Below are 20,243 nucleotides of genomic sequence, written 5' to 3'. Positions count from 1 at the left end.
ATCTAAAGTTGACCAAAAACTGATTTGTAACCCTTTCTGTACTAATGTTGGAGAGCGGTCCCTGGTCAAGTAGTCCCTGGTTAAAAAAAGATTGGGAACCACTGATCTAGAGATTCCTAGAATGAATGCTTCTCTGGGAATTTCTAAGCCCGCTAGTGTAATTCTGAAGCCTACTTCTGGAAGATGTAGGCAATAGCATTGCCCTAGAGGACCTAGAAATATTTAGAGAGGTGTTCTGTTTGAAATAGCCTTTAACTAAGCACTTTATAGTCGTAGGGGGGATTTAAAACTGATTTTAACTTTATTGTTTATTTATTAATTTATGACATTTATATGCCACCCTTCTCACCCGGAAGGAGACTCAGAGCAGCTTACAAGATATATACATACAATATATTATATTATTAGCATAGTACAATATCAGTATTATATATTATTATATTGTACTATGCCATTATAATGTAATATTAGTAATATTACATGTAATATAAAATATATAATTATATTATTAGTAGTATTATTATATTGTATTACATTATAATATTACAAATATTTATAGTATGGATGATGCTATGGAGCATTCTTGGAACTTTTATCATTTGGTTTTAGCTTTGGTTTTATGTTACAATATATATTTTAAGATGATGTGAGCCACCTTGAGTCTACCTGGAGAAAGGCAGCGTAGAAATCTCCTAAATGAATAAATGAATTCTCTCAGGTTAAAAAAGACATCTGTTTGGTTTTTTTTGTTTTTTAAAAAATCCAAGTTTATTCCCCCAATTTTTTACTGTGTGGTAAGCCTTTCCCTGAATTCAAAGTTTTATGCCAAGGTCTGCCAGAGAAAGATGGCAATGTCACCTCTTTACTCTTTACTATTTCCTTCAGGGGAAGTGCAAGCTTTTTATGAGGACCTAAATGGACGACAGTACATGAATGAGGTCTTCAACTTTAGTGTGGATAAGCTGTATGACTTGCTCTTCACTGACTCACAGTTTCTGAGGGACTTCATGGAGCAACGGCGATTCTCTGGTAAGTACTTTGGCCTCATCATGAGAAGAAAGGAAAGTTTAGAGAAGACAATGATGCTGGGGAAAATGGAAGGAAAAAGGAAGAGGGGCCGACTCAGGGCAAGATGGATGGATAGTATCCTTGAAGTGACTGGATTGACCTTGAAGGAGCTGGGGGTGGTGATGGCCAACAGGGAGCTCTGGTGTGGGCTGGTCCTTGAGGTCACGAAGAGTTGGAAGCGACTGAATGAATGAACAACAACAAAGATTAGTACACAGCAAACAAGATCACCATACAAGCTTTTGTATTTGTTTATACACAATTAAATAGTAATAGTATGGTTAAAAACAGAATTAAAATACAACAAATACACTAAAATAGCCTTTAAAAATCATATCCCCTCATCCCATACAACCTCTCCAAAGCTGGCCCCTTACCCTTCCCCAAATGACTATTTGGCAGAAGAAGGTCTTGAAGGTCACCAATTCCTAGACTCACTTGTAGTCTAATGAATAGTCAACCAGGGACAAAATACTGGAAGATGTTGAGTGGGGAGGGTAGTGTGGACAGGTAAAGACTACAAAGTCTATTCCTCTTAAGATATCCTTGGGAATCTGAATAATATTTGTACCTCGGCATCTTGTCAGAGGCATGCTAGGGTATGATAGACTCAACGTCAGATTCCTCTTTATTTATGAAGCCACAAACAGAGTACTATTCTTCAGTTTTAAAATGGGAAGGTCAATGGTTCTCTTGAAAGATACAAAGCTGCATGAATAAAGTAAGACTGAACGTCACAGCATGGGATTGGCATGAAACAAAGGGTTCTGTGTTGCCTCTGCCAACGAGGTTGGAGGTGGGGGCAGTCAATGTCCATGCTCTTGACTTTGGTCATGGGAATAACTTTTTTATTCCTTTGGGAATGAGATTGCACTCCGTCATTGATACGTCATTCCAACCAACTGACTATTTCTCCTCCTCCTCCTCTCTCTCTTCTTCTATGCAGATGTTGTCTTTCATCCATGGAAGAAGGAAGAAACTGGCAACCAGAGTAGAGTAATCCTCTACACCATCACCCTCACCAACCCCCTGGCCCCTAAAACTGCCACTGTCACGGAAACACAGGTAAGCGTCCTTTCTTTTGCATCTAAGATCTGAATGTGACAATTTCATCCAGGACTAAGGACATCAAGGTGGCTTCACCTTGGTGTCCTTTCTCAGCAGACATTAGACTTCTGCCTCTTTATTCCTCTTCTTTCTGCTTTCTCCAGACAATGTACAAAGCAAGCCAAGAGAGTGAGTGCTATGTGATAGACGCAGAGGTGCTAACTCATGATGTTCCCTACCATGATTATTTCTACACAATTAATCGTTATACATTGACACGTGTTGCCAGAAACAAATGCCGTCTCAGGTGAGTATTCCTGGCTTATAGTTAGTCTGTCCTTCTGTCTGTCTGTCTGTCTGTCTGTCTATCTATCTATCTATCTATCTATCTATCCACCTATCTACCTACCTACCTACCAACCAACCTTCCTTTTTCAAGATGTCTAAGAACAAATTTAATACTGAAAAGGAAAATGGGTTCCTTTGGAACTAGAAAAAACAGTACCCACTAATTGCAGTGATGCAAATGTATCTGAACCGGTAGAAGTTCAATGTAAACATACAAATACAAATGTCAGTAAAACATAATAATAATAATAATAATAATAATAATAATAATAATAATAATACTGTAAAACATCTCCCCTGCTTCTTTAGCGATACCTAATTTCTCTATATACAGCTAAAGCTGTTTTCAAACTGCTTAAGTAAACAGTGAGCAGGGCTGACAGTTAGCTGCTCACGCTGACCCAGGGCTTCGATCTTGCAACCTTATCATTGTTGGTGATTTACCAGCTGTGCTAAACCTCCGGCCCATTACATTCATATTTAACAGAAATATTTACATTCACATTTAACAGAAATAATTTGTTATTTTCTCAAAAAATAAAGAAATTCATCTTCATGTGTGTGGAAATCATTACTATAGATGAGTAGACTCCATATCATTGCACAGTAAATATCTTATTTTCTTTACTACACAAGAGTAGACTCCAACATTCTCAACCGGATTCAACTCTCAGAGTCTTCATCAGTAGTTGGGTCTATAAATAATTCATGTTATTAATACACACATACAGTTTGTCAAATGGAAACATTGAGCTTATATATATATATATATATATACACAAACACACAACTTATCAAAAAAGCTCCATATTTGAGGCACGTGCTCTATTAACAGTGCTCTTGAAAAGAACAGATTTAAAACAATACAAATTAAAAACAATGCAGAATGATTGAATACATTAAAATCTATTTAAAGCCTACATTAATTATCTCTGACGATCCTGTACTGAACAGGGGGTTGGATTAGATGACTTCCACCTCCTTTCCAATCCTATGATCCTTTTTCTCTCTCCAGGGTTTCTACAGAGCTGCGATACAGAAAACAGCCATGGGGGCTGGTGAAATCCTTCATTGAAAAGAACTTCTGGAGTGGCCTAGATGATTATTTTCGACATCTAGGTGAGAACTTGCAAAAATTAACCTGATGCCCTTTTGTTTTCATATGATGGAAGTGGACAAAGTGTACTCTGCAAACACTGACCATTGTAGTATGTCGAGAAATGATTCCTGCCAGATCTTACTAATCCTAACTCAATATATTGTCGAAGACTTTTATGGCCGGAATCACTGGGTTGTTGTAGGGTTTTTCGGGCAATATGGACATGGTCTAGACTAGAGGCATTCTCTCTTGATGTTTCGCCTGCATCTATAGCAAGCATCCTCAGAGGTAGTGAGGTCTGTTGGAACTAGGAAAAGGGGGTTTATATATCTGTGGAATGACCAGGGTGGGACAAAGGACTCTTGTCTGCTGGAGCTAGGTGTGAATGTTTCAACTGACCACCTTGATTAGCATATAATGGCCTGGCAGTGCCTGGAGGAAACTTTTGTTGAGAGGTGATTAGATGTCCTTGTTTGTTTCCTCTCTGTTGTTGTGCTGTTGTAATTTTAGAGTTGTTTTAATACTGGTAGCCAGATTTTGTTCATTTTCATGGTTTCCTTCTTTCTGTTGAAATTTTCCACATGCTTGTGTATTTCAATGGATTCTCTGGCCTAACTCAATAGCTGATGGTTCTGGATAGGTTTTGAGAACAGGCACTGCTAGGATGATGCTAGTAAATGTCCCTTGATGTGGAATCCATGTCTTGCTTTGGTAATAAACATGCCCCCATCTTTGATTTTCCTTCCAGAGAGTGAACTGACCAAAACTGAGAGCACATACCTAGCTGAGCTTCATAGACAATCCCCCAAAGAGAAGGTGGTCAAGCAATCTACGGTTCGCCGGAGGAAACGACCTCATACTCACCTGAGGGGTCCTCACCTGGAGGAAGTACTGAGCCCTGTAACTACTCCTACAGATGAGGAGGCTGTAAGTCGAATCAAGCGTGTGGCAGGTAAGGAACTTGGTCCACAAAGGGTGAACATTATCACTGAGCTCCTGGGAAGAAATGTTGGCTTCTTCTAACACTGCTTGGTTAAAACTGAGTACATATCACTTAAGCACATCTACATTTCATGGAGAAACAGGCCTCTTGGTGGGTAGAGTATCTCTCATCCAGAAACGCAAATGCTCCAAAGTCCAAATTTGCTAAGTTAGTGATACCTGTGTTTCCTGGTGGTTTAGTGTACACAAACTTCATGCACAAAATTATTTACATTACTGTGATCAAAATGGCTTTGAGTGCATATATGCAAATTTTGTGTTTAGACTTTGGTCCCATTACCAGGATATCTAAAGCCCCCAGTGGCGCAATGGGTTAAACCCTTATGCCGGCAAGACTGAAGACCGACAGGTCGAAGGTTCAAATCTGGGGAGAGTACGGATGAGCTCCTTCTGTCAGCTCCAGCTCCCCATGTGGGGACATGGAGAAAAGCCTCCCACAAGGATGGTAAAACATCAAACATCTGGGCATCCCCTGGGCAACGTCCTTGCAGACAGCCAATTCTCTCACACCAGAAGTGACTTGCAGATTCTCAAGTCGCTCCTGTCACAAAAAAACCATATGCAACTATTCTGAAAACAAAAACAAAACACATCTGATCACAAGTATTTCAGCTGAGAGAGCTTCATCTTGCATAAAGGTGCAGTTTATCTGACCCAGGATATAAATTAGTTTTAGTTTTCTTCCCAAATGATTGCTTTGCAAGCCTTGTCTTACCTGCTTTGCTCACTAGTCTTAAAACACCGTAAGCTTAAAAATTCTCTGCTGGACCTGAAATGTTGAAAAGGATTGAAAAACAAGGCCACATCTCCTAAGAGGGAATTCTGATGCAAAAGAAATGTTGGGTGGGGAAGATATGGTATTTGTGGGAGTACATTTCTAGTCTCCCTGAAGGCAAATGCACCCCCTCCTCCTGCTTAAGGTAGAACTAGGTTTGAGTATCCACAAGAGAAAGTATTCTGTCTCTCCGGAGTCTATAGCAAATGCTATCTTCCAGGTTCCACTCAAACACGGCACATCCCCGAGGAAAGTCCTGGCAGTTTCCACCTTCAGAATGTCTCCAAATTGCTGCTCGTTATCAGTTGTGTGTAAGTGATTTTTTTGTCCTCTTCCCTCCTTTCTTTTTCTTCCTCTTCCTCCTCTTCTTCCTCCTCCTCCTCTTCTTCGTCCTCCTCCTCTTCCCCTTCTCCTTCTCCTTCTCTTCTTCTCCCCTTTCTCACCCTACTCTGTTCTGTTTTATTCCACAATTTATTTTTCCTCCTCAAATTCTAAAGAAGTTTGCAAGGACGCTTAGTGCCATGACATTTTGGTGTACCTTCAGTTGAGTTGGCTTGGATTATTTATGCGGGTCAAGCATCTCCTCCCCATTTCTCCAAAGACCACATCCCCATCATTATTACGTTTGGAAGCCATAGCCAGGTTTTGTGGTATTTGTGTCAATTTCCTTCAGGTGTGGTCTACATTATTTGGCATGGTAGCTCGCATTCCTCGAAAGCTTGGCTAGAGTCGATGTTATGCAGAGAGCGGCTGTTGTTAAATGGGAGGAGATGATGGGGGAACGGAAAGGAAGCAAAACATTGCATCCCTGCTGTGGAGAGGATTGCGAAATGAGCTCCTGGCCTCTAGCAATTCAGAGAAAGAGCCAGCAATTTTTGGAAAGAGGAATAGTGCTCCAGAGATTTCCTATTTTTGCAGAGGTTTGTCAGTCATGCAGAAATGTGTTCCCTTCTTTTCAGAAGTAAATGTAGAATATTTTCCATTGTTAAGTAGATCCAGCCCATCCATATTTTTCACTAAGATTGTGTTGTTCTTGTTGAACTGTTTTACAGTTTACTTTGTCACATAAGAAGATTTCTTATTAGGTTAGGATTGGAAATATTTTTAGCTTGGTCTGGTCCAAAAATGATGAAGAATTGGTTGTACCAGCTTGACTAAATGACAAACCCAAGACCCTCAAATGCAATTGGATAGTTCTTTTAAAGATGTCAGATTCATTTTCCAGCATGTATTTGTTTGTAACTGTTCTGCTTCTTTTGATGCAGAAATAACTTGAGCCAAACAGTGTTGTGTAGTGTCTTGACAGTTTTGATGGACATGTTTGAATGTAGCTTACTGTCAAACACATCAATAGTGAATTGGGTAGTGAATCAAGTCTGATTTGCTGTCATGTTGTAAAGACACCACACTTTGTTTGTGTCTCTCGCTGGTTTTCTGCAAGTTGCTGGAGATATAGCGACACCTGCTGGTGAAGATACTAAGACAGTTGTCATCAAAGGGTGTCCTTTATTGGGTTGTTGTAGGTTTTTTTGGGCTATATGGCCATGTTCTAGAGGCATTTTCTCATGACGTTTCGCCTGCATCTATGGCAAGCATCCTCAGAGGTAGTGAGGTCTGTTGGAACTAGGAAAAAAGGTTTATATATCTGTGGAATGACCAGGGTGGGACAAAGGACTCTTGTCTGTTGGGGCTAGGTGTGAATGTTTCAACTGACCGCCTTGATTAGCATTTGATTGCCTGGCAGTGCCTGGAGCAATCTTTTGTTGAGAGGTGATTAGATGTCCTTGTTTGTTTCCTCTCTGTTGTTGTGCTGTTCTAATTTTTTTTTGTCCTTTATGTTCACAAGTCTTCTGAAGAAGTGAGCACAGATTCTGCAAATGAAATACAGTAAAATCTCCATATCTGCTGAACCAGTACCTACTGTTTCATTTGCCAGTATCTGACAAAATGTGTCTTCTCCAGGCATTTTCTAGATCATCCAGGTCTTACCAGAGATTGACTATAGAATTGCACTAGAGCATTGGATCTCAACTTGTGGGTCCCCAGGTGTTTTGGCCTACAACTCCCAAAAATCCCATCCAGTTTACCAGCTGTTAGGATTTCTGGGAGTTGAAGGCCAAAAACATTTGAGGACCCACAGGTTGAGAACCACTGCACTAGAGGATGTAGCAATACCTAGGGAGGTGTCCTCTCGTTGCATTTTACAGGTCCTCCAGTCCAGCTCTGTCATATACTTCTGCCAGAAATTGTTCATTCATGGAGCACATTCTCCTCAGATATGGAGTTCATACTGTAAATTGTAATGATTGTTGTGACTCAGCTGGAACCACAGAGTGCCTCTAATGGGGATGGGGATTCAGGTTCACAATCTGGTTCAAAATGTCCCTGTTATAGTCAATGAGGAACAGGGTGTGCAAGTTCAGTTTCCCACAGCAAGAAATGAGTTTGTTGATAGTGAAACTAGCCAGGTGCAGATACAAATTGACTCAGAAAAGGAGGACAGTTCTCAGCCTGATAATGAGCAGGAAGGCAAACTGGATAACACTAACGAACAGACTGACCTGGATGAAACGGAAACCTTAGATCATGCTGACCGTTTGGAATTCAGAGTCTGAGGGAGTGTGAGAATAGCTAACAAGAAGGAGGTCAGAGGCCAAAGAAACGCCTTCATGTTTTGCAAAGGGTATTAAGCAGTGTGTTTGGGACCAAATCTTTGTCAGAGCAACTTTTCGTTTAACCAAGAAGCTTGCATTTTGCTTGTCTGGATTATCTTGCAGTTCTTGTGTTCATGGTCTCAGGACTCAGTCATGTTTTCATTGGATTTTGCTTTGCTGGTGCCATTTTGGATCATGCTTCAAAGTGTTATTTTGTATTGATCTTTTAGAACATTACTTTTGCTTTTAAGAACTTTTTATCTTTTACTTTTTATTAAACTATAAAGACTTCTGGCTGTGTGCAGTTTGGTGTTTTCAGCAAAGTGAACCTATTCTGAGGTGCGACAGCGATGAGGTTTAGATGGCTCTTTTGTGGAGACGAACTGGACAAGAGAATATGGAAATTATGCTGTTGTTAAAGGGCAGAGTGCTGAGAATGCAACAACATTGGACCCGGAAGAATGCGAAGTGAATATATTTCAGATTTGTGCATTGTGATAAGGCCTTTAGTGCCCCCTTCTTTTTTGGTTGGTGTTCCAAAGAAACTTCAGCGTTTATGTTCTTCTCCTTGACTCCATCAGGAATGTGCTTCCCTTTTGAAATCTTTCTCAGGATTTAAATTAACCATGTCTCATGGTATTTTTCACATTCAAGGGCTCCAACACATCCTCTCCCAACCATGCTGCCACATCATAGATGTTAGGTCTTTTCCTCTGTCTCTTTCTCCCCCACAACCTTCTGCAACCCTTCTCCTCAATCTGTGTAACCTGTGTCCTTTAGAAGAACTTCCCCCCACGATTTCCTCCTCTCTCAACTCTGGTGTGCTTCTAACCTTCGCCTCCTCCATCTTTTCTCTCCCCTGCTCCCATTAGGATTTGTTTCAGGTACTGTCTCCTTTTTACCTCGCTTTTCTCTCACTTGCCTCTCACATACGTCCTTCCACATCCCAGCTGGTGAATTTCTTTGTTTATACACTGCCTCATCTCTGCTTGGATTCTCTTGGGCTGCGTCCTCATCTTGTTTCTTTTGCAAAGTTCAAATTTGTCTGTCTTCTTCTTTGGCTGCTCCTTAAGGCTGGACTCTTATGACCCTGTTGTTCACTGAGCTCAAATGAGCACACATCTAGCTGTGCTTTCCATTACCGTGACAGTCATGCGTATTTTTCTGTGCTTCTCTCTGGGCTCATCCAGACAGTACCTCTGTCCCAGGAGCTTCTGTAGCAAACAGGAGGGTGGCCAGACTCCGTTCCTTATAAACACTTGCTACAAATGGCAAAAAACTCAGGATTTTCAGGTGCAGGAATATCCCGGTTCTGAGCCAAAAATTTGCATCTTCAATTGTCTGTATGTCTCTGCACTTGGAAATCATGGGGAATTTTATCTAGGCTTGTTTCCGGGTTTTAGATGTTTGTCCCTGATTGCTCAGTTTCTAAAAAGAAGGTGACGCAGCTGGCCGAGTGTCAGCTGCATTAGGATCACTCTGACCAAAAGGTCATGAGTTCGAAGCCAGCCCAGGTTGGAGTGGGTTTCCAACCAATTGTGTGTAGCCTGTTGTTGACCGTTGCATCCCGAAAGACAGTTGCATCTGTCAAGTAGGAAAATAAGGTTCCACCTTAAAGTGTGGGGAGGCTAAATTAACTAATTTATGAGGCCATAAAGAAGACGCCAGCAAAGCATTCCAGCGGGGAAGCATGCGGGAATGCGGAAGTGCTTCATCAGCATCGCAGATGGTCGATGAAAGCGACAGCTCCCAGGTGGCCAGAAAATGTTAAATAGCCGCTGTGTATGTCTGTATATGTTTGTATGTCAAAAATTGGCATTGAATGTTTGCCATATATGTGTACACTGTAATCCGCCCTGAGTCCCCTGCGGGGTGAGAAGGGCAGAATATAAAAGCTGTAAATAAATAAACAATAAATAATTGACAGTTGAGTAGAAGGCAAAATTTTTGTTTGTGTGCTGGAAACGTCATGAAACATGTGAAGGGCACATTTTCTCTGGCCAGGACAAAGTTGTGTCACCCTAGTCAAAGTTATACATCTTTTCATAAAAAGAGCAATCAGGAACAGACATGTATAACCCAGGAACAACACCCTGTCTGCACAGATGGCCCTGCCCAGTAACGGAACTTATACAATTATTCACATCTTCGCATGTTTGCTACTTAAATTGCCAAAATTTCCAGTGGAAGTCACATGGCGACCATCTTGGGAGCCTCTAAATTCTGTAATGAAGCAGTAGTTGTGGATGACACAGGCAGAAATCTTGGTACCAACAGGTCTGTATGTGGACCTCTTCTAAAGTCCTAAGATTTTTTGCCCGTGATTAAAACCCGCAATTTGGGGATGTCTGGAAGCGCCCTCTGAGCGTTGTTAAGTGCTTAAAATTGTTCCACTGATGCCAAAAGACTGTATAGTTTGGGAGGAAGACTACAAGCGGAGGTTATTTTTTCTGAACTTTGTGCTCTTCCTTTGAGAAGTTGCAAAACAGACAGACAAGAGGGATAGATCATATAATTTCATGTCCCAATTAGTATCTGGTCCCACTCATAGTGCTGGGCACACACTAGACCTGGTTTTCTGTCAGGGATGGGATGATGGTGGTGGGCTGGAGGAGCTGACCATCGCTCCTTTGCCATGGACCAACCACTAGCTGATCAGGTTTAGACTTACTGCGTCTCTTAACCTCCGCAGGGGTGGTGGACCTACTAAAATTGTCCACCCTAGGAGACTTATGGATCCGAATGGATTCCTGACGGCTCTTGGGGATTTTCCCACCTCCTTGGCAGGTGACTCTGTCGATACCTTGGTCTCCTGCTGGGATAGTGAGATAAATTATCCCAGGCTTCTGTGTTCTCCTGCATTTTTTTTTTTTACTCCAAATGGCAAATGATATTCCCATTAGATGTTTTGCCATTTGGGGCCAAAAAAATAAAAATCTGTGTGTATTAATTAGGATAGGTGTCAGAAGGTAATTGAACAGACAGGAATGGCCCTTTAAACCCTTTAAGGCCTTTTGGGAATATATGCTGACCCTGGTCTTGCAAGGATTCAAGGTCAGGTGAGTTTTCCCCCCAGTTGCTGACCCTCTAGGGCAGGGGTCCTCAAACTTTGTAAACAGAGGGCCAGGTTACAGTCCCTCAAACTGTTGGAGGGCCGGATTATAATTTGAAAAAAACATGAATGAATTCCTATGCACACGGCACATATCTTATTTGTAGTGCAAAAACAGACTTAAAAGCAATACAATAATTAAAATGAAGAACAATTTTAACAAATATAAACTTATTAGTATTTCAATGGGAAGTGTGGGCCTGCTTTTGGCTGATGAGATAGCAGTGTTGTTGTTGTGTGCTTGCAAGTCGTTTCAGACTTAGGTTGACTCTGAGCAAGGGCCGGGTAAATGACCTTGGAGGGCTGTATCCGGTCCCCGGGCCTTAGTTTGAGGACCCCTACTCTAGGGCTTGCATGCATATTGTATGATGAAGGCAGCAATGCCAAACTCATGGTGCCCTTCGGAGTGGATCTGTTTCCTTGCTTTTCTTCTACAGGCTCAGATAAGTTTATAATCAATGTTGCAACTCAGATGTGGAAATTTTCAAATGCTTCCTTCTGTGTCCAGGTGTCACCTTAACATTGAAATCAGGTCATGTTGGAATATGAACTTAGGTATCCCAGTTGTCCCATCCATAATATGCAGGAAGCGTGTCTGGCAACAAGGATCCAGCTTTTAATTACGATTCTTCTCTTCTATATCTCCCTATCTTCACAGTCTGGTGCTTTTGGTCATCCTTAACATGATGCTGTTCTATAAACTCTGGATGTTGGAGTACACCACCCAAACCCTCACAGCATGGCAGGGCCTGCGGTTACAAGAAAGGTAACAGATTCCATAAGGAAAATGTCAGTAAACCCCGTTTGTAGTCTACCTGCTGGTGCCACACAGCTTGCATTGTTCTGCTACTGCCCGTGGAACAAATGATTCCTATTCCTTCTGCTACTTGAGGTGGAAAACGTCATGCTCCTCAATCACCCATTTGATAATTGCATCACCTCAATGCTACGCAGCAAACATCATGGAAAATGGGGTTTTGAGCCTGGGTCATCCTGGTTCTAGTCAGCACTCTAACCACTGCTGTCCACAGCAGTTCTCAGGCTTTGTTGTGCCTGAACGATCCCTTTTTATCACATTCCTACAAGGTTTTGTGGAACAAAGATGTAGTAGTAGTAGTAGTAGTAGTAGTAATAATAATAATAATAATAATAATAATAATCTTTATTTATACCCCGCCACCATCTCCCCGATGGGGACTTGGAGCGGCTTACATGAGGCCAAGCCCAAACAACAATTACAATAAAGAAAAACCAAAAATGCAAATCGAAAATGCTTAACACAACTTGATTCCTTTCCTCCTATATTTCATACCACAGAGCAAGTGCCATGACAGTCTATCCCCCTCTTTGCATCTATATAAATAAAAATGTAATGTTTGTTTGTGGGATTAACAGAACTCAAAAATCGCTGGACGAATTGACACCTAATTTGGACACAAGACATCTAACAACCCAATGTATGTCCTTCACTCAAAAAAAAATGGAGTTTGTCATTTGGGAGTTGTAGTTGCTGGGATTTATAGTTCACCTACAATCAAAGAACATTATGAACCCCACCAACGATGGAATTGAACCAAACTTCCCATGACCAACAGAAAATACTGGAAGGGTTTAGTGAGCAGTGTCCTTTGGTTTCGGAGTTGTAGTTCACCTACATTCAAAGATCACTGTGGAATCAAACAATGATGGATCTGGACCAAACTCTACACGAATACTCAATATGCCCAAATGTGAACACTGGTGGAGTTTGGGGAAAATAGAATCTTGACATTTGGGAGTTGTAGTTGCTGGGATTTATAGTTCACCTACAATCACAGAGCATTCTGAACACCACCAGTGATAGAATTGGGCCAAACCCCCATGTGGGCTACAGAACCCCCATGTGGGCCACAGCAACGCGTGGCAGGGGAGGGCTAGTGTAAAATAAATGTAAAGGTAAAGGTTTCCCCTGACATTAAGCCTAGTCAAATCCAACTCTGGGAGGGCGTGTGATGCTCATCTCCATTTCAGAATAGTTTTTATTGTACTTCCACAACTCATCTTTGCTTCTTTTCTTGACAGGTTACCCCAATCCCAGACAGAATGGGCCCAGTTATTAGAATCCCAACAGAAATATCATGACACAGAGCTCCAAAAGTGGCGGGAGATCATCAAATCATCGGTGATCCTCCTAGATCAGGTGAGAACTGCATCCTACGTCATAGAGATGGGACTCCATTTTGGTCACCTCTTTGTCCCATGAAGTCAAGTGAAATTATATCGAAGCTATTTTATGTTAATATACATTAAGCTCTTGGTTCTCACAGGTTTCAGAGACACAGGATTGTTGTGAAAGGAAGTGGGAGTGGGGGGGAGGGGAGGAATAAAAATCCTATTCTTTTATCCGAGAGAATATTCCTCTAGGTTCTCTATTGTGGTGCAACTTCCTCCAGATAATCAATAATAGAATTGCACTGGACAAAAGTCTAGAGATGTGTATTGTCGAAGGCTTTCATGGCCGGAGTCACTGGGTTGTTGTAGGTTTTTCGAGCTGTATGGCCATGTTCTAGAAGTATTCTTTCCTGACGTTTCGCCTGCATCCATGGCAGGCATCCTCAGAGGTTGTGACTTGAGATCTCGATCCCGCAGCTCTCGATCCGCCTGCTTCACAAGCACACCTGGCGGGGATGAGATACACAGCCTTCTCTGTGGTGACCTCTCAGCTTTGGAACTCCCTGCCCAGGGATATCAGATCGGCCCCCTCCCTCCTAACTTTTCAAAAAAAACCCTGAAGACTTGGCTCTTTGAGCAAGGTTTTGAAGCCTAAGCATAATCAGACAAACTTGAATCGGAAAATGACCTAGGAACGGCTAAGACGACGGAACAGATGAAAACTAAACATGACGACATAGTTTTAAAATTTTTATTGTTTACTGTTTTGATGTTTTTAGATACGTTGTAATGTGATGTTTTTGATTTTTATTGATGTATGTATTTTATATATGGCATTGAATTGTGCCAACTGTTCGCCACCCTGAGTCGCCTTCGGGCTAATATAAGCGGGACAGAAATAGCGTAAATAAATAAATAAATAATACTTCTGGAACATGGCCATACTGCCCGAAAAACCTACAAAAACCCAGTTTAGAGATGTGTTTCTCTAGGAATCTCTAGCTCCTCCAATGCCACTCTGAGGTTATCTATAGAACTGCAGAAATGTCTGCTTCCTCACGTGAAGAATTTTTAGATGACTTGGATGAAGGTTTTGAAGGCATGATCATCAAGTTTGCAGACAACACCAAATTGGGAGGGAGAGCCAATACTCCAGAGGACAGGAAAAGGATTCAAAATGATTTTGACAGATTAGAGAGATGGGCCAAAACTAACAAAATGAAGTTCAACAGGGACAAATGCAAGATACTCCACTTTGGCAGAAAAAACGAAATGCAAATATATAGAATGGGGGACAATGCCTGGCTCGAGAGCAGTATGTGTGAAAAAGATCTTGGAGTCCTCATGGACAGCAAGTTAAACATGAGCCAATAATGTGATGTGGCGGCAAAAGAAGCCAATGGGATTTTGGCCTGCATCAATGGGAGCATAGTGTCTAGATCCAGGGAAGTAATGCTACCCCTCTATTCCGCTTTGGTTAGACCACACCTGGAATATTGTGTCCAATTCTGGGCACCACAATTAAAGAGAGATATTGACAAGCTGGAATGTGTCCAGAGGAGGGCGACTAAAATGATCAAGGGTCTGGAGAACAAGCCCTATGAGGAGCGGCTTAAGGAGCTGGGCATGTTTAGCCTGAAGAAGTGAAGGATGAGAGGAGATATGATAGCCATATATAAATATGTGAGAGGAAGCCACAGGGAGGAGGGAGCAATCTTGTTTTCTGCTTCCTTGGAGACTAGGACGCAGAACAATGGCTTCAAACTACAAGAGAGGAGATTCCATCTGAACATGAGGAAGAACTTCCTGACTGTGAGAGCTGTTCAGCAGTGGAACTCTCTGCCCCAGAGTGTGGTGGAAGCTCCTTCTTTGGAAGCTTTTAAACAGAAGCTGGATGGCCATCTGTCAGGGGTGATTTGAATGCAATATTCCTGCTTCTTGGCAGGGGGTTGGACTGGATGGCCCATGAGGTCTCTTCCAACTCTTTGATTCTATGATTCTATAAAGAAGTTGTATTTTAATATAAGTGATTTAATTTTATTTTAAATTAAATGCATTTGATGAAATAGACTTAAGTTTTCAAAAGGTTATGCTACCAACTTCTTTCTCTCATAGAAGATACAGAAAAGTATATTTGCAGATGGGTGGAAGGATGAGGAACATTTCTGTCTGCTGCCAGTAATTATTTCCCTTTCCCCCCTCTGTGTTTTTATCTTGCAGATGAAGGACTCACTAGTAAACCTTCAGAATGGTATTGGGTCTCGTGACTATCAGTCGGAGCCGGATGAGAAACGGAAGCGGTTCTACTAGCAGGCAGGGACGCAAGTGGCCAGAGGATTGTGTGCAATATGTGTACATAGAATATATAAATATATATATATATATACAGAATATAAATATATATATATATTATATACAGATTTTAAAAGAAAAAAAAGAAGCCTATGTACTGAGAAGAATGAACAGTGCCGACCGACCTCCAGCACTGGGTGAAATGGAGCGTCACTGGGGTAGGGGCAAGAGGCAAAAAGGTTGTGCTCTCCTGGCACTGAGGCATTATGGAAAAGTTCAACCTATGCCGTTATGGGCCCGCACACCTCTCCTGGTTTTTCCTCCCCTCTCCCTTGCTTTACGTTTGTCTGTCCGTCTCCGTTTCTGTCTCTGTCCAGAACATTTTCATCACCCAAAGGGAAGAAATGGGAGACAATGGGATCTCCTTCCCCAGTGTTCAGTCGAACGTAAACAAATGTTGCAATGCTGTCTGTTCTGGCATTTGGGACCATTCTTGAGGATCATCTCTCGCTTTATAACATCACTTCCTCTGCAAGAATGTTGCTGGCATGCTCTTCGGAAGTGGTGCCTCGTTTCTCGTAAAATAGGGTTGTTGTTATTTTCCTGCAGCGTCTTTTACAGGGTTATCCTTTTAGCGCCACTTCGCATGCTCGCTGCATGCTTCTCCCACCCTCTGAGTGTAGAAACACCATTGTGTCCTGGAATGAATTGGATGAGTTAGGTAAGGAAAGATTGCTTGTAGAGGACTCCTTCCCTTTGGGTCTTTGGTGCTAACTCTCTTCATGTTGGAGGAGTTGCCCGAATGTATTACCCTTCTTGTTTGAGCTTAGTGGTTTTCCTCTTCAGTGTCAGATACCTTCTGATGGTTGCACATTTGCATCTTCATCTTTGTGTCTCATAGGAAACTGCTGCTTCACTGAAAGGGCTATGCATACACACTGGAGGGGAAGTCCAAACTAAGGGCCATCTTAATGGGGCATCCCATATTATTACCTATGAGGTTTCTCTGGCAAACAAATTGTAGACAAGGAAAAATCCACAGAACTTACCAAGTGGCTTAAAACATCTGCATCTGCTATCAGAACCTCTACCCTGGTCCACACAACCATTCTGCATGGATTTATCTGCATCTTGCACATTCGTAAAACCAAAATAAATGCATAAACAACATCAATTGCTTATTAAATAGGAAACTATTCTGTTTTCTAAGCAGATAGGTACATCTCCTTTGAGAACCCATGCATGCTTGACTCTTGGAAAAGGTAGAAGCAAGCAATGCATGGGAAGCAAACTCAGCAATTATGAGTTCCACAAAAACTGAGTTTGAACTTGTTGTCTGTGACTGGGCAATGGGGAAAAAAAGCAGAATGCCATATAGTAAAGTTCTGGGGACATTTCATTCACACAATTTGAAAGACATTGAATCAACATATTAGCAAATGGCAACTAGAATTATTTGACCATTCTGTATCATTTCTAGAATTGAATCACGTTAAGACCTTGTCGAAAGGGCAGGTAGGGTTCCTCTCTTGCAGGAAGCAAAAGATCTTTGTAGGCAGCAGGAACATCAAAGACTGCAGTTGAGCCCTTGGTTTTCCCTCACCTAACAGGAAAAGAGGGAGAAAATTAGGGAAAAGAGGGTTCTAAGAGACAAGTAGAAGTGGGAAATACTCTTTCTTTGAAGCTTGATGTTGATGGTGCCTACTGCCCATCATGTTTGGTATCAGGAAGAAATAGAACCATGTTGGACAATTACTATGGAGATATATATATATATATATATATATATATATATATATATATATATGAGAGAGAGAGACTCAATGACTCCAGTTCTCTGCCTATATATATATAGACAGAGAACTGGAGTCATTGAGAAGTAAACACCAAACTTTAGAAACATTTTTGTGGAGCTCTGTATAATGAGTTTTGCATCTTTCCCCAGCATACAGTAGGTAACCTCTTCAGAGTGATGGTAAGGGCTGCATCCTTCTCCTTCGTGGGTCACAGGGGTAAGGACAGTACTGCAGGATAAATAGCTGCAATGGCCATGGAGAGAAGACCTTGAAGTCAAGGGTTAGGTCTGGGCTTATGCCACAGAATGGTTGAGCTTGTGTCCTCAGACGCTTCTGCTTCTAGCCTCATGAGCAGCAGATGTTTTGAAAAATAGGAAACGAGTAAACCTGTCTGTATGTAATCGCAAAGTTGCTTCTTCATCCTCTCAGTAAGAGGAGTAAGGAAGGATTATCTTGGCATTTTGTTTTGTTTTCTATGTTTATTTGCTTGCTAGATGGCTGGCCTAACTGGCAAGATATGTAGCAAATCTTGGATTGGGTGGGGTGGGAGAGCTTATGGGTACCTATTTTATACTGTGAACTTTTGAGCCACTAACACTGAGGTGAAGATAATTTGGTGATGGATACGGTGAAGAAAACCACAGGGAAGATAGTTGGCAATGGATTTGGGAGACTTTGAAGTGGGCAAACTTAATTTATTTCATTTGTTTATGCAAATATATTCTCGCGTAATGCTGCTAACTCGTCGGGAGCCCATTTGCGGCTTGTATGGGCTTCACAGGAGTGTTCAGTAGACTAGTTCTGAATGAGTGGTCTCCCCGATTTAGCCATTCCTGGCAGGCCCAGAGAGCCTAATAGGCAGGCGAGACTACCATCCTTATAAGGAGTGCTCATTCAAAGGGTGTGATGATGTTCCTAGTAGGAAGAAGATTAGAGGACAGGAGAGAAGAAGTCTCCTTCAGAGCACTGATAGACTTAGCAAGATGAACATCAAAATAGTAATTGAGTTGTGATTCTGGTGATTCTTCATCATTATCTATGCTGGCTAATACTGATGGCACTTACAGTCCCAACTGTGACTGGAGGGCTATACATCTTCCAAATTTCTCTTTCAGTTTTCTCCCCGAGGCTGGGTGGTGTCCATATCACTTGGGATGGAATTGGCTGCAGGAATCTTATTCTCCATCTCTGTGTTTTGCCCCTGTGTTGGAGGCAAACTTTGCCCACTATATGGTTTCATTAGTCTATCTGGCTCTCATTTTGAACCAAGATGTTGTGTTTTGAGAAATGCTGTAGCCTGCATCACAACCATAGCAGATTGATAGCTATCTGGAGGGTTGCCCTGCCCTCCAATCTCTATGCCTCCTCTTTTAATTTTGTCTCTCGTTCTCCGGCTGTCTGCTTCGCCACTCATTGGAAGCAGAGGTCAACCTATTGTTTGTGCCATAACGCACCCTCCACTCTAGATGTGCAAATCAGCCAAACCGGAATGTGAATTCTCACTTTGGTGTGTTGAACTAAAAAACCATCCACCTTCCTTCCTGAAAGAGAGTGACCACTTTATTTTTAGCAGTTTGCACAGGAACGTATCCTCCCCGTACCCCAAGAAAGAAGAATATCTAATGCCATCCAACAATTCTATGCATTCTTCCCAATTCCACCTCCTCTTTGCTGAGATCTAGTACAATCACATACCCCATTTCTTGGCATTTTGGGCTCTTGGCACACTACAGGGACCCCCCCAATGCTTCCCCATGCTTTTCCTTTCCTTTCCATAGTCACGGTGCATTCAGACATGAATGTGGTACACTGTGGCAAGGAAACAAACTTCCCCTTCTTTGCACATGGCTCGGAATATCATCTTTCTATCTCTGACCATTTTTTAAAAAAATTACCTCACTTTCCTTTGGTCAGTTTTGTGGCTAAGGTTTGAAGGACTGGATTCCCAACCTGAGCTTTGCATTAATTTTTTTTTGAGCAGCGCATGGCATAATGTAGTGCAATGCCGCTTGGACGACTTCCCCTTGTTCAACCTCTTCTACCAGAGCTGGAGACTTGGAGACTGACTATGAGGTCTGCTCAAAACAGGAGGAATGTGGGATTGTTTCCTGTACAACGGTGTGGGTGACTTCAAATCCACATCCCATCCTCACTCCTCTTTCCCTCCTACCCTTAGTCTGCCCATCTGGCAACTCTTATGCGGATGGGTATCTCTCCTTAGCGACATTTGAACACCGCAAAAGAGGAGGACGCAGGGGGAAGCTTAAAGGGAACAAGCTAGAGACTAAACTGCACCCTTTTCTCGATCCCCCATTTTTTCCCCCTTCAGCTGGAAGGGTCTGAATTGGGAAGATGTAACTCAGGCTGGGCCACGTGTCGAAGGACTCCCGGCTGTGTCTGTAGGAGTTGTCTGTGTGTCTGATTCTGTATCTATAATAAACTTTGCGCTGTGCGCAAGGTCCAATACAAATCGATTTAAAAAAAATCAAAACTACAAACTTGACTGCTAGAAACTAGGAGTTATAAAGGCTACAAAGCCAAAATCTTAATGTAAAGTAGCTAGAAAAAAATGGAATAAAAGTATGAATAAAATATAATGAACAAAAGACATTGCGTGAGTTTGTTATTTATTAATTTATTAAAGACCATTTATTTTACGGCCTCTTTCTCAGCCTCCTGTGCTTTTTTTCCCCATGCAGTGCAGACAAGATCACAAGCTGCCTTGGGAGATGAAGCCATTACACAATATTTCTTTTGCATGTCTCTATAAGGCACCTCCATGCAGTCATGTCGGCCACATGACCGTGGAGGTGTCTATGGACAATGCCGGCTCTTTGGCTTAGAAATGGAGATGAGCACCACACCCCAGAGTGAGACATGACTGGACTTAATGTCAGGG

General features: G+C 41.9%; 1 protein-coding gene across 13 annotated transcripts in view; it reads left to right on the top strand.

Moving 5' to 3' along the window:
* GRAMD1B (GRAM domain containing 1B) overlaps positions 1 to 19,950 on the top strand; it is a 279,261-nt gene extending 259,311 nt beyond the window's left edge. For all 13 annotated transcript variants that reach the window (XM_060787708.2, XM_060787696.2, XM_060787697.2 and 10 more), the window contains 9 exons: positions 886 to 1,029; positions 2,015 to 2,133; positions 2,280 to 2,422; positions 3,479 to 3,582; positions 4,311 to 4,514; positions 5,560 to 5,650; positions 11,764 to 11,871; positions 13,167 to 13,284; positions 15,477 to 19,950. In XM_060787708.2, coding sequence (XP_060643691.2) covers positions 886 to 1,029; positions 2,015 to 2,133; positions 2,280 to 2,422; positions 3,479 to 3,582; positions 4,311 to 4,514; positions 5,560 to 5,650; positions 11,764 to 11,871; positions 13,167 to 13,284; positions 15,477 to 15,566 — 1,121 coding nt within the window. In that variant the 3' untranslated portion in view covers positions 15,567 to 19,950. The remainder of the gene's footprint in view (positions 1 to 885; positions 1,030 to 2,014; positions 2,134 to 2,279; positions 2,423 to 3,478; positions 3,583 to 4,310; positions 4,515 to 5,559; positions 5,651 to 11,763; positions 11,872 to 13,166; positions 13,285 to 15,476) is intronic.
* The last annotated feature ends 293 nt before the right edge of the window (positions 19,951 to 20,243 follow it).

The sequence above is a fragment of the Anolis sagrei genome, chromosome 7, assembly GCF_037176765.1.
Source record: "Anolis sagrei isolate rAnoSag1 chromosome 7, rAnoSag1.mat, whole genome shotgun sequence".
Classification (NCBI taxonomy): Eukaryota; Metazoa; Chordata; class Lepidosauria; order Squamata; family Dactyloidae; genus Anolis; species Anolis sagrei.
The sequence above is the reverse complement of the archived record's forward strand: the minus strand, read 5'-3'. Positions and strand labels throughout refer to the sequence as shown.